Raw genomic sequence first — 14805 nt, forward strand, 5'->3', positions numbered from 1 at the left:
TTTTTCTAACATTTTGCATCGGTGATGCTCTTAAGAATGAAATTTTCAGTTGAGACGGGATTTTTTTGAGTTTTACTTGGACGTGCTCCAAGTTCAAAAAAATTAGCCGAGATACCATAATATTCTTTTGCCCAACTGTCGTCGCCGGTCTACAGTTAGGTAAAATAACATTTTCCTCTGTCAATTCATTTTGCTTTTTAGAGTTTGTACAAGATCACACATACTTTGCATAGTTTAGACTGACATATAGGTTGCCCAATTTATATACTTGGCTTTTTAGGGTTTGATTCAGATTTAGACGCATCATACAATGAGAAGAAAAAACAAACCCTTTCAGTGAGATCAAATAAGATGCAAGCCTTGACTAATGGTAAACTTGAAGATACCCGTGAAGCTTTCTACTTTCTCTATTGTTTTGAACAACAAAAAAAAGAACGATAAATATAATCTGACCTCAATAAACTTATCAAAATTTAAATATAAGATATAGTACAAATTATCTTGTCAATTTAAATAGCACTGATATGATACTTCTGAATTCAAAGGAGAGATAACCATGACTGCAGGAACATTTTAAAGAAAATCCTTTACCAAGAATTCTTTGAATCTTTTCGAGCATTTCATTTCCTTCATCTCAAACTCTACTCGTGATGATGGTGTAGTTGATCGTTTTTCTTTCAGTTTAACGTATAACCACAACATGTACCTGTGGGAGACGTCAACTGCTCCCTTTTACACAAACCTCTGTTATTATCATTTCACTTTTGTTGGTTGGGATGTTTTCTTATTCCTGTCAAATCTGGAAGTCGACGCAGGTCGTTTAAACGAAGGTCTACTCCCACTTTTCCAACCTCCCGTCTTTTCGTTGCTTGTCCGACTCTTGTTGAAATCTCTCTTGTTGTCCCTCTGTTTTCCGCTTCTATCGAACTGATTTCCATCAACTTTCTTCTTCGGAAACCGTTCCGTTTTCTGAAAGAAGTGACTGTCATTCCCATTACTATGTCCCTCGTTCGGAGTACTTAATTCTTTGAATCTTTTTGCTCTTCTCTCCTTCCGAGTTGCTGTAGTTTCAGGTCCCTCGTTTGGAGTACTTAATTCTTTGTACGTCCTCTTATTTCCCCTGAGATTGGAAAAAAAACCGCAAGAACGACCAAGATTTTAGGTGATACTTTCACATGAAAAAGTAACTCATTGAACTTATAATATTGAAGTCTCATTGATATATTGGCTCATTGAAATTAAACTAGATTTCATAAATGAGGGTAGCAAAAGAATACAGACCCTTCTGGAGCAGGAACCATGTCAGAATCTTCAGTTGTCTTCCCATGGCGTTGCTGCGAGAAGAAATTGGATGGAATTGCGTTAAATTCATGAACTTAGGAGAAGATCAAAAGCAAGTAAATAGTGCACAACTACGTAGCAGAGTAATATTTGTGATTCCCCACGATAAATAAAAAGATATACTAGTTCTGGGGCTCTGGGCATATTCACCACACAAAGATGAAGCAGAAGTATATGCTACCTTTCTCTTTCTTCTATTTATGGAAACTCTTAAACGAGTCCCTAACCTCTCTTCTCATTCATAATTATGAGTTGGGTTTTCTTTTGAACGTGGGATCACTTAATCGTCAGATTCAAACTGAATCCAACAGTTCGCTACAGAAATTACAATTTATCTTCAATAGGATTTGGATTACTATCTTAATCATTTTCCTTGCAATCCGATTCAAATTGTGCAATTTGAAGTTTAGGTTGTGTGATTTAGGATCAATAGGTAATATTAGATAGATTTCACAGCATCTTACGAAGACCAACACATGTCAAAAATGTAGTTTTTGAAACTGGAATGAATATGTTACCTCCTTAACAGAGTTGATAAATCGCTTATATTTCTCTGGTACGACTAATTCAACTGATGAAAAACCACATTTCCTTATAAGGATTTCCAGTATGACTGTGACCTGTAATACAACAAAAATCAAATATGAGCAAATAGTAATGTACAAAAAGATGAAGCTTTTCTCAAACTATACTTTCCTTAGATCTGAAATGATTTCTCGAGGAAGATGACCAAGGCGTAATGCCATGAACAATATCAGCTAGAAGTCCCTGCAAGTCACTTGCAGCCAACGAGGATACTAGAACTTTCACAAAGCCCAAAACAACCTGTTCAAAGAAGAAAAGTTGTTCAAGTTTAGAAGTAGGTAACCGAAACAGAGTTGTTTACCGGTGTTGAATTCAACGGATAATGAACACTCACTTTTATAACTTCCTTGGCTTTGCCTTGAAGTAAAGCTAAAACAGATGGTACCAGCTCAGGTACAGAAACACAGATGTCTTTTTCCTTGTATATCAGCAATGAAAGTGCAGCAACTGCCCCACTCATTATCGAAGGAGATGTACCAGAAAGATACCCCATTATCTAAACAAGAGGTATAATGTCAAAATGGTTGACTGCTAAAAGAAAAGGAGCAACAAAAGCCTGAAATAAATTTAATCAAAACCACTGTGCTCGTCTCACTGTCTGATAATCTGATTGAATTGTTCTAAGTTGGCCTGTCCCAAGAATACATACTCTTTCGAGTTGTTATTACGAGTGAAATTGGATCAAATGTATGTTTACTTATTTATTTTCAACAGCGATATCTCTGAGCGGAATGCTTGCTATATACTATAAGTAGGGTAATTCTTAACAAATACCCTACTTATTATTGAAGGTAACTGTAGGATAGTAGTTTAAACTGTTTCCCCAACGCAGTATCCAAGAAAGTAATAACATGTGCACAAAACTAATCCATCAACTGGCACTGAGCCACTAACCCTGTGAAATTAAGGATGCTAAAAATAAGCGGAAGGAGAAAGGTACCATATTTAACAGTTTCTGATATGGTGAATCGGCATTGTCAGAGGAGATATTCTTCAAGCTGCAGCTTATCTTTATTAGCGCATCATAAGCTACTTTTCTTACTTCTTCGTTGGACTACATAATTCGAAAGGAAATTTTATCTTGTGTACCAACAACTATTTGAAAAAAAAAATACAACCACAATAATAATACGAAATTGCTTACATCGATAAAGAAGAAAATGAGACATTGCTAGTAGGATTTCAAATTATAATACAACTACAAATGATTTTCTTAGGTAATACACCAAGTCATGTTACGTTAGAAAAATGTCCAGGAAGTAGGAACATCAACTAGATTACTAGAAACAACCTGGGCTAACGCAGTTGACAATCATGAAGATAATAAGTTTATAAAAAAGCATGTCAGACCAGGTGTGATAGCAACTGATCTAACTGTGTCACATCATGATAAAAACCATGACGAATTGCACTCGACAATCAATGTTGGGACGTAAGGCCGAAAACATTAGGATACAAATTACTTCTTTTTGACATGTTACGAGTGAAAATTTTATCCTGGTTTATTAAATAACAGTTAGTCAAAATAATTGTTCGCAATATATTCAATAGATTAACCTCTTGCATGACACATGCAGCTCTTTGATAACTTTACCTCGTCCCAAATGTTTTTTATCACTAACGCTTGTTCCAATTTCACTTATCAATTTTCTTCACATTTTTCGTGAGATACCTCAGAAAATCAGTATCGGACTATCCAACTAATACATTCTACATTTAAAGGAAGATAAGAATATACCCTCTTGGAGATGGAACATTTTATGGGAATATGTCAAGAGCCAATTCAGTAAAATCCGAGTTAATTGAATCCAAGATAATTTGTTTGACTTCAATTTCAACTCCAACAATCAAGACTAAGTATGAAGTCACCAAAGAAAACTCTAAACTAACAATTGAACTTATTCCCCAAATTAGACAAAAATATACTTACATCCTTTAACGTGAGGATAATCTCATTGAGTAACAGAAAAGCTTTTCCATTATTTTTCATTGAATCACTCTGCACAAGGCAACAACAATTAAGTAGATGTAAGACATCATGTAAAACCACGCGACCTTCCTGAGCAATGGAAAAAGTGGAGTACAAATCCCAATAAATAAAATGCGTACGTAAAACATAAGTTCAGCAGGTCGAAATTCAGACTTCCTTACTACATGACGGTTTCGGTTTTCGATGGAAATTTCGGTCAGTCCAAAAATGGAAATATTTTGTAGAAATGTTTTGACTGGTGTGTAGATTTTATAAATCCATGGAAATGACAGAAATAAAATGCATAAAAATGATGTATATAGCGGATTAGTTATGTTTGGGGTAAATTGAATAACTCCTCGACAATCCAAAAGATAACATTTTTATTGATAATAGCTAGTAGTTGACAAAATCAGTGAGTTTGAGAAGGTATCAAGTTACGCAGTTATATCAGGGGTGTTGTATCTATGAGAAATCAAGATGAAGGAAGGAGATGTGTTTTTAGTTTCTCTAGATTTTTTTGCTAGATTCCCTTTATGTTGGTCGAAATTTCCCTCATGTTGGTGAAACTATGGACAAACTAGTTGTAAGGTTGATTTGGTGCACCTAATTTCCACTGAAATTTCATTCCTTGTCTCAAACTAATAGTATTCTATAAATCAGTTTTGATGTATCATTGGTTTCATTTTTATCCTTCATTATGGTTTAATAATCTTGTTATATACTATTGCATAGTATCTCTATCATTTCCATGGATTTTGTAGAATTTCCACTACTAACAAAATTATTTCTACGAAATTTTCCATTCCTATTTTCAAACTAACCGAATTTTATTGCTTGAAGAAAATCATAAGGTGATGACTATTTTCACGTGAATACGTCTATATTCCTCCACTACTGATGAAAGATGATAACAATGAGTGAATTTTACCTTTAAGATATGTACCAACAAAATCTGAAAACATGCGAAGCGACTTCTTAGAGACATGGTTTCAATAGGCATTTTTAGACCAAGCAATAGACCCATAATCTCATCGAACCGTGATGAATGGAACCAAGAGTGCTCCTGCAAATATCACAAAAATTGTTTAGCAAGAAGAGCATACTAGCTGACTTGCATAACGATAAAAGTTGGATTACAAAAACCTCAAAAATTCTGCCCAATGTCTGGTAAGCTCTGTACTGTACAAGTCCCTCATCCTAAAACCAAAGATGATCGTTTAGCACAAACGAATTGAACGTTAGAGCATTTCTTAATCAATTAAAGACTGTTTTGCTTCAAAAAGGAGGGTATAACTCACCTGCAATGCGGGCTTGATATAGTCAAAAATTATGTTTACGAATTCCTCATTACCTCCTCTAACAAGCGCAGATGTAAACTCAATTATTGTACACCTTTTACATGACAAGCATTGGTTCATTAGTCCTTTTACATCTTACTTATAACCGAAATAAAGTATAAGTCAATGCACTCAAGAATGAATGTACTCGAGAGTCAACCAATAAACATCTTGAGAGAAAAACAACCCTTGATATACCAGAGAGGAGCCCCCATTGGACTAGTTTCGTAGGGAAGTCTATTTGACCATTATGTAGTAATAACTAGATGAATGACGTTTCATCTATTAAAATTACTTAGAAATGAATGATAAGTTGGAACTGCAGTTTAAAAAGTCAAAAGTAGAAGACAAATTAATACCTTTGTGCTTCACAATCATCTATATCTGATTTTCCCTCTTTATTTTTGGACTCACCCTTCTCATTTTTGGATTCACCCAAATCATTTTTGGCCTCGCCCTTTTCATTTTTGGCGTCACCATTCTCATTTTTGGGCTCTCCCTTCTCATTTTTGGACTGAAACTTCTCTAATAAAGAAATGAAAATCTTTTTTACTTCTGAGATCTCAGTGACTGATGCCAGGGATTGAATAGCCTCCTGAAAAAGTACAATCCATATGATTTCATTTTTCATCATCAGGTAATGGTTCGTATTCTATGGCACTCAAATATTTTATATATCGGAGGAATTGCAAATAATTAGTACATATTAGTCCAATTTGGAACGTGAGGGAAAGAAAAATGTGACCAGTCACCAGTATTTGAAAAATGTGACCAGTTTTTGAAAAATGGTACAGTTCTAAGTCAGTAGTTGCCAGAAGTCCATAACATTGTTAGTAGAGGTACAGAATTCTAGAACAATTTAACAAACACAAAGCCAGAATGTTGGATACTTGACTAGCTCGAGAAGAAGCAGACCCAGTGAAAACACAACTTTTTATGTATCAACTACAGAGTTACTGCTCTCTAAGTTACAAATACTGGAAACAGATATCTCATGTTCAGTAAAAGTTTGTGACACTTTTTATTGTGCATCACTAAAAGCATACTTATTGAATATAATGTAGTTTCCTCTTTTTTCTTTTGAGAAATCAACTACAATCTACATTAGTCATTTACAAGGCATTGGTACATCATCAAGATGTGATAAGCACAATGACCGCCTAAGTTAAACCAATATGTAAAGGGGCCTAAAGCCTAACAATATAGAGCCTAAAACCCGACAAACTTATTATTTATACCTTTAATAACCCAAATCCAATAACCATGGATTCCACCTCCTCTGGGAATTGAACCTGGAACTCCAGGGTTTTGGAGTTTATGTCAACACTGCCAACCACTTGAGCAACTAAGTGCTGCCTATAGTTTCCTCCTATTGTGGTTGTGGGTCATGTCATTTATTACATAATCAAAAGAGGTGTTTATTCAAAAAAAAATAATCAGAAGAGGTGACATATCCTAGAAGCTCGACTTGCATGCAAATCCAGGTCCTCCAAGAGGACCCTAGTAGTTTTTCACACTTTTGGTCGATTGTGATAGTTTCTAGGTATTGTGGTTGCTATGTCGGTGAAGTTCAATGACTAGTCAAGCGAACAATACAAAGTTATTGCTTTTGCTCAACTGAACCTCCCAGATGCAGCAAGTTTAATATGCTGTGTGCCTCTAGCATTCTTTGTGCGCCTTGGCTAAGTTGCAGAAAGAAGTCTTAGAAAGATCTAGCTATTCAATACATAAAATAGTAAATAGCTAGATCATCTCAGTGAATCAAATAACTAAAACACAACTTACAAATAAATAAATCATAAACAATGATGGCAAACCTTTAGGTATGAGCGCTTCTCTTGAGACGAGATGAAGAATATATCAGTAAATGCCTGAAGTAAACCAACAGAACATGATGCCAAGGCCTTGATGTTCCTAGATGCAATTTTCTTCGTGTAGGGAGATGGGGCATCTCGGGATATTGTGGGCTCCTCATTATCCGTAGTAGCAGTTGAATTATTTGCAGAGCCATCAATGTTTCGATCAGATAGAACTAAATTTCTGTTCTCATTCACTAAGAGCTACAGAAACAACATTCTGGAATAGTTAAATATGATGAACATAACAGCGTAAACAACATGTCGTTAAATAGAACAATAACTTCCACATGCTTAATATAACAAATAAAATCTTAGTTATTTATTTAAGCTACCTGCAAGGCTACGGATATACTTTCATGTGTGGAGGATTTGTTCTTGAGAACAACTATAAGAAGCTCAGCCAAAGAGCCAAATCTTTTATCAGTATCAGTTGGATAATGACAGAAAGCTGGTAGCAAGTCCCAGAGGCCACAAACTGCAGCTTGAAGGGTCTTTTTCATCTGTGATTTTTTAACTGACAATGCACAAAAGCAGAAATTAAGAAACACAAATTGGATGTAATATACATCGCAAAGATGAAGACTACTTAAGCTAGACCCAATGTTCAAAAAAGTGGTCGAGGTGTACGGCCCAAGGCGATTCAGTCGTTTTCCTCGTACGCATCTGAAACTGAAACACTGGTACGCACTTCAGTGACGAGGCTTACGCCTCACACATGACAACTTACAAAAAAATGGGTCACGTTACTTTTTCTTCTTAAATGTTAGATATATATTGTCAAATGTCAAAGAAGATTTCGAAAAATATTAAAATAAAAATATGTGAAGACTGTAGAAGCATCGTTTTCAATTTCAAGTCCATATTACGTTTTATGACGTAGAGCTAATGCAACACCAAACATAATTTTTGTTTGTTAGGTACCTGCTGCTTTTCATCTTACCAATATTAAAAAAAACTATCATGTTTGTTTTCTATATAATTGTGTCATGGCGAGGAAAACCACATTTCAAACATTCGTAGTAAGTAGTAACTAACGTAGATGTATAAGAATAGCTGTTCAAGAGAAACAGCAAAGCCCACTTGAAAGAAGCGATGAAAGTCCTCTCCCTCATGTAAAGAGATGGTTTAATGAACTAGTCCTACAAACTTCATGGAAACGCAAATACTTAAAAGGAAAAACAATAAGAAATTAAAAAAACTTAAACAAAAGGTCATATCGTCCAGACGAAAAAAGGCTACCCTAACCTTTCTGGCAGGTAAGAAAATTACCACTCCTACGGACGCATGAGAGATAAGACCCTTAACATGAATTCTCATGGTGAAGAACTAAAGGTCACAAATTAAGATTGAACGAATTGAAAGAAGAGGTCCCAGGCTCGTTGACAAAGTTCAAATTCCTATTTTTCGAACTACAACTAACAAGCAGGTCAACTTTCAGGAAAAAGATTGGTATTTACTCATTTACTGTTATGTTTCTACCTTTCTTAGAGGCTTTCTGGAGAGATTCCACAAGGGGCACAATATGCTCCATAAAATATTCTAATGACGCTCCAACAATGTACTTCTTCAAAATTGGTAAGACCCAAGTGTTTGAACAGGTGAGATCTTCTGCGTTAAGGGAGACAGGTATCAGCATAAGCAGCTTCTCTGGTCCCATAGCAGTGACAGCGGCTCCAATGCATTCTTGAACCTACAGATGACGCCATTAAGGAGCTAAAAAAATCTAAAACCCACAAAATTTGACATCAACCTCACCTGTGGCGTACTGAGAGTATACGATACAGGCAAAAAAACAAGAACATACAAGACCTTTGTGCTGAAAACAGAATTGCATGTGTTCACGTAGGAAAACACTAAGACTGAAATGACTGCATTTAATTCACTCGTGCTCATAATACATGAGATATAAATCAGCAACATTTTGTTACACACAGCATGTGTACCCTGAGAATACCCAGATTCTTACGATCTCCTATAATGGATTAGTTGGGTTCACGGAACCAATCATCTTAAGCAGCTATGTAAATTATTTAATTTTCAAACTTGCGGAAATGTATATCTCAACACTCCAGTTATATTCTTATGACTCTTGTTACGCTAAACTCGATGATTTTGAGTTAGAATTTCAGATGAAGAAATGTACTCATCAATAACCAAATAAATACATTTAACTTTAACTACGATAGTACCATACTACGATGAGTTGGTTTCTAGTAGACATTTTGGCTCATTACAACAAAGGCTAAGAAACCAAAAATAAACAATTATTTAGACATGGACCGCGTAAAACACCTGGAACCCATCTTACATCCTGGTCTTTTAAGAAATTGAAATTTTAATTAGAAAACAGCAATTCAGTACATTGATAAAACTAGAAAAGAACTTCAGTCCTTTCATCTTGCTAACAATTAATTAAGAAATCCAGACTTACATGCTTTGTCTTTATCAAGTCCCCATTTTCATGTATAACCACTTCCGCAAGTTGTTGGACAACCTCCTTCAAATATAGGTATGAAAAGTCACCTACGAAAGTTGCAAAAATAAGCAATATATGGCCAAATCTATAATGGAATCAAGAAGCTATACAAGAAGATATCGTTTTTGTTCCAGTCATCCGTAAGTAGAAGTAGATTTATTATTAAGGAGATTGATGGCTAATTGGCCACTTGTAGATTGATAGAACTATAATGAACTATGTTTTTATGATATACACATGCGTAGTTCAAATCTACAGAAATTCAACAGTAACCATGCTAAATCTCAGTAACAAAAAGACCAACCTAGCTTGAGGAATAAATCCCCTATGACTGCCAAGAGGTGCTCTTTAAGGTCTCCACGGCAGCTACTTAACATACTATTCATTGCAGCACAAATAGATTCCACAGCAGTAGATTCTGCTGAACTCATGAAGTTATCCTCATTGAAAACCCTCTTATCAATATGATGGTTTATCAAATCTTTCAAGATGCCGGCAGCTTGTGCAGATGTATTATCAGAAACCAGAAGACCTGGTATAAATAACAGCATCATACGAATCATCAGTATTAAAAGACAAATTAAATAGGTAAACTAAAAGGTTGGAGAAGGAAAACCATATGAGTAGATATCAGCTTGCAAGAACACTATCAGCAGATCCAATTTTAGGTCAAGAAATAAAAAGTTTATTTTGCTTCATGCCCAAGCATGGCATAAGTAGGAATTTACGTCCGGTAAGATGCCAACGTTGGCCAGAATAATTATAGGGCTTTTAATGAGTTAAATACAGGAGTTGCTGTTACATTTTATTAAGGAGATCACTCTTAAACCTCATGAAACATTTGCATCAACAAAAATCTTTCTTTTTCTACACTTAGAATTAATATTGAGTAAAAAGTATTTACATGTTCTCACATAAAAAGGTCATTTTTCAATGGAACTTTAGAAGTTTCTATTGTGGTACATTTACCAGTTTGGTATATATAAATTAAAGGGACTTTTTAGCGGGAAAAAAGAAGTAAAGAGCCCTATTTGTCTCACATTAGGAATTGCTTCCATGGACATGAACTGTGCTTTAAGCATTTAAATATGGTGTGCTTCCGTAGGATTACCATAGACCACGGAAATAACTGCAGAACCAATAACAAAGACAGCTTAATAAGTTCCAGATTTCATCATTATCAGGTATAAGGAGTTAACTCCCTTTAAGGGAGTTTGGTTAGTAGCATCTACGACAGCCTAAACCATAAGTTTCTTCATTCTAGATAGGCTGATGATCCTAGATTTCTTTTGCGTAGGCAGATGTTCTATACAATTAAAACTGCTCAGTGTAAAAAGAATTTATCAACCAGAAACAACGCAAGAGTGAGAACTAAAGCATATCAGCTCTGTAAACAAATAGATGACAAGTTTTAGCTTCTACTATTTTGATGTGAAGGTAAGACTTAAAACTTATGCCTAACATATGCATGTCAGTGAACGAATGGTGACAAAATTGTTTTGCAAAATATCAAAATGACAAAGCAGAAGTATACAAAAATAACATTGTAACAAGAGTAAGGTCTTAAATGGATACCAGATATAGAACTGAACACCAGAGGAAGATTTCTGATCGATGTGCTTCGATCGGTAAACTGAAGCTTTTCCAGGCAACTCTTTAACAAAATCGAAGCAGACAATACAGTGTCAATGGGATTCTTTCCACCAGATGATACATATGATGCAAGTGATACCAAAATCTTCTCTGCTACTGGAACAGTAATAATGGCATCGGCTCTTGAAGACTCAAAAAATGCTTCAAGGATCGCAAGATTGTGTCTCGTAAGCGGTGAATATTGGGGAGACAAGAGTTTGTGAATCTCTGGTATGATTGTCAAGCTAATTTTGGTTGATATGAATGGGATAATAAGTTTTAGCACATTAAGCATATGAACGACTTCCAAATGTTCCGGATTTGACACCATTTCACCTTTGGATCCTGCTACAATTGGTGAACCAATTAAATTAATTGCTGATGGCATGTGACTATTGAACAGGGCGAGGAACACTTTGCTTGCCTCCTTCGTAACTAAAGAGCACTTAAAAGACTTGAAGGCATCCTCAATACACAATTGAGCCGATTTTCGTACCTGAAACATGGAATAGAAGGAATGACACTCATTGAAAACCCAGATATCTATTCATCCTCTTTTAATGATAAGTACAGCATAACCAGATGAAAATGATATTTTTATATCCAGTCCTTATATGACCTCTTAGGGCATTTTTTTGGCGCACGGGAAAGGAACATGATCTTCAAGAATAACAGTCCGTAATGTAATTCTTAGTCACCACAATAACTTACTTCTTTGCTTGGTTTGACCAGGATTAGTGGAGATTGAATTTGTCCGAAGACTATTTAACTTACAATTCCATGGAAAAGGGAATCGTAATACACCCACACGGGGATTTGGGATTCCCTCTTTAGGAGGGAATCCTACTCCGTTGAGAATGTGACTCTTGATGCATTCTAATGTGCCAAACACCACTTTCGAATTGAACAAAATTCCTGTTAATCACATTCGTTCCCGTCAAACTAGACATGGCCAAAAGGTTGGTAATTGTAATACATAGGCAGAATGGGTATCCCAAATTTACCAACTTTATTCTTATTCAACTAAACCATAGTTGCCTGATAAGTTTCTCATTCAAGTAGTTTAAGTTTTACAACAACTAGAGGAACTATATGTATCAGTCGAAATAAGTTCATTTACACTAATTTCCAAAGTCTAATGCTATCTTGTGTGTGTGTTGTCAGTGTTTGAGAAAGATGAAGTTTCATGATCATTTAGTGAGAGAAAACCCACAAATTATACATACCTTAGGGCGCTTATCAATAGAGAAAGAAAGTATAGTCTCAAATGGCAATTTGACAACACTCCAATCTTCCAAATCACAAAACCTCAAAAGAATCCCTAACGATTTAATCACAGACCGAATAGTTGCAGTGGAAATTGATTCCTTAGGTGCTTGTAACAACGAAACAAGAACAAAGACAGCATCTTTAGCCTTTAAAGTAGGAAGAGATTTAGAAGGAATAAGAGGAAGTAAAATTGAAAGAAAAGAAGAAAGAGCTGAAATAGCATTCAAATCTAGTGATGTATTATTAGTAGAGAGAGAATCATTAATGGCGGAAATAGTAGCAGCGAAATAAGAGATTGGAGTTAAAGGAAGATCTTCTTCTTGAAGTATAGTTTTCATGGCTGCTGCTGAAGCACAGAGATGACGGTGTTGAGTAGCTGAAGATTTTCCATAACGTTCCATTAGTTTCTCGCAAAGGTCTGAGTTTGAAACTCCAATTATTTCTTCTTCATCGTCTTCTAGGTCTAGGGTTTCTGGTATTTGGTCGTCTTCCATGAAATCTGTATCTCGAGTTGATGATTTCTTCATTGTATGTGTTTTGGTGACGGTGGTGGTGAGTTTGAAGAAGAAGAAGATGAGAGTGTTTCAGAGGGAACGAGGGGTTTTTAGACTCACTTGGAGGTCCACTTTTAAACCCTATACGGAGAAGGAAAATTTCTTGTTTGGTCCCTACTCTATGACAACTTTTCTTTTGACCCAATAACTTTTTGAATAAGAGAATGACCAAAACACCCATAAGTGTTGTAAAGCATTTTCCCCGGGTCTCTGTCACCATGGGGGACGTGATGTGGTGCTCCTGATAAGGGATTAAACGCTATTTTTCTTGTGATGTGTTTTGAAGTTGTGAGACGTTCGAGGGTTAAAGTAGACAATATCGTTTACAATTTAGAAAACTGATGGACACAAACTTATAATATAAAACTAAAGTTAAGTTAATGAGGTTTAAGTGCCTTAACACACCCTTGGTAGGTATCTAATTCACAATACAAGTGAAGTGTTTTCAATTCATGCCCATGATATCTTACTACGTATAATATGTTCCTCCTCCGCAAAGTCCTCTGAGATTGCACTCCAATGGAGAGAAGGTTAAATTAAAAAGTTGTGACCTATCAACGACAGGATGGGATGTTAATTTTGAGTGATTTGCAAAGGGAACGTGTTCTTGTTTGAGTTAAGGATAAAATTTCAGTTTCGGTGGAAAATTCGATAAAGATGAAAATAGAAATATTTCAATATTGATTACATTGACAAAACTTCGTTAAGAAAAACTTGGTTAAATTTCAGTTTCGATATGTATAAATTTCGGCATATGCATGAAAATAGAAATATTTCAGTCATGTCAAACGAAATGCTTCGAAATGTAATTCCTTGGTTTCAGTTTGGATGGGTTACTCATGGTAATTTTCATAGTTAACCATGACTACTAGCAGTCTAGCACCTGACGTCAAACACATGGGAATTATCTCAATTTATTCGAGTTAGCTATCTTGTATGTAATGTTTCCACTTGAATATTATCTTTATCACTCTATCAAAGTACAAAATTTACAAGAGACACGACTCGGTAATAGAAATAGTCACGATTTTGGAACATAAAGAAAAATCTTTGGAGCGTAAAGACTTTGATCAACTAGATTTTGGCCTAGGGGATATTCATTTCGAGTCTAAAAATCGACTATTTTGATTTTTGCCACCTAATCTCATCCGTCTCCTTCTCTCTCTAACTCTCTATCTCTCTCATGCTTCTTCCCCTCTCTTATCTCCATCTCTTTTTTTTTTATGATTCTCTCTCTATCTCTTTTTTGTTGCCCATTCCTTCTATCTCTCTCTCTCACTATTTCTCTTTCTCTAACACAGTTCCGGGAAAGGGAACGCTTCTCTTGGTCGGAACTGTGTGTTAGAGAGAGAAAAATAATGCGAGTGAGGGAGGTTGATAGAGCTGGATTCATCGACGAAGAAAGAGATAAGGAACAACAAAGAGTGAGATGAAAATGACATGAGAGGGGACGGAGAGAGAACGAGCAGAAGAGGTAGAGAGAAGAAGAAAGGAAAGAGAACAGGCGGCAATGGTGGTTGGATTGGTGGTAGTAAAAAATATTAGCGGTCAAAAGTTGTTGTGGTGAAGGTGATGAGAAGATGAAGAGGCAAAATTCAACCAAATGAATTTTTCGGCTGAACAGTAAACCTGCCCTTAAGTCAATGTTGATTGACTTATTCTTTATTCTCCGGAGATTTTTCTACCGCGGACTAAAAATAATGCAACCAATCAATATATCCAGAACTTCGAACCAAAGACTTCATTGCGGACTGGTTTAGTTGAGACAATCGATCACCTA

At 35.7% G+C, this 14805-nt stretch overlaps 1 protein-coding gene across 2 annotated transcripts; it reads right to left on the minus strand.

Annotated features, from left to right (window-relative positions):
• Positions 1-383: 383 nt before the first annotated feature.
• Positions 384-13174, minus strand: LOC147540174 (ARM repeat superfamily protein). 2 transcript variants are annotated; one of them, XR_015226014.1, is made up of 18 exons: positions 12429-13174; positions 11146-11698; positions 9875-10102; positions 9526-9617; positions 8574-8784; positions 7427-7608; positions 7053-7295; positions 5595-5830; positions 5197-5290; positions 5042-5095; positions 4827-4961; positions 3857-3925; positions 2867-2980; positions 2261-2422; positions 2034-2166; positions 1860-1961; positions 1282-1334; positions 384-1120 (listed from the first exon to the last, which is right to left on the minus strand). XR_015226014.1 is itself a non-coding variant. In XM_086643513.1 (18 exons), the coding sequence occupies exons 1-18, from the start codon at positions 12996-12998 to the stop codon at positions 754-756; spliced, it is 3594 nt and encodes a 1197-aa protein (XP_086499639.1). In that variant the 5' UTR covers positions 12999-13134; the 3' UTR covers positions 384-753. The 2 variants fall into 2 exon arrangements, 1 of the variants encoding a protein (XP_086499639.1); XM_086643513.1 differs by having other exon boundaries at positions 1860-1960; positions 2037-2166; positions 12429-13134.
• Between the last annotated feature and the right edge of the window lie 1631 nt (positions 13175-14805).

This window comes from Eschscholzia californica, unplaced genomic scaffold (assembly GCF_041429995.1).
Source record: "Eschscholzia californica isolate CP2 unplaced genomic scaffold, dmEscCali1.0.p SCAF_5, whole genome shotgun sequence".
Lineage (NCBI taxonomy): Eukaryota > Viridiplantae > Streptophyta > Magnoliopsida > Ranunculales > Papaveraceae > Eschscholzia > Eschscholzia californica.

What these genes read in the sequence shown, in the direction of transcription:
- LOC147540174 (XM_086643513.1), bottom strand. Translation starts at nt 12,998, where the DNA reads ATGAAGAAATCATCAACTCGAGATACAGATTTCATGGAAGACGACCAA. An exon ending in AGAAGCGCTCATACCTAAAG is followed by an intron (nt 5,831 to 7,052) that starts GTTTGCCATCAT and finishes GTACTTTTTCAG; the next exon opens with GAGGCTATTCAATCCCTGGC. An exon ending in TTATCAACTCTGTTAAGGAG is followed by an intron (nt 1,335 to 1,859) that starts GTAACATATTCA and finishes TTCTTCTCGCAG; the next exon opens with CAACGCCATGGGAAGACAAC.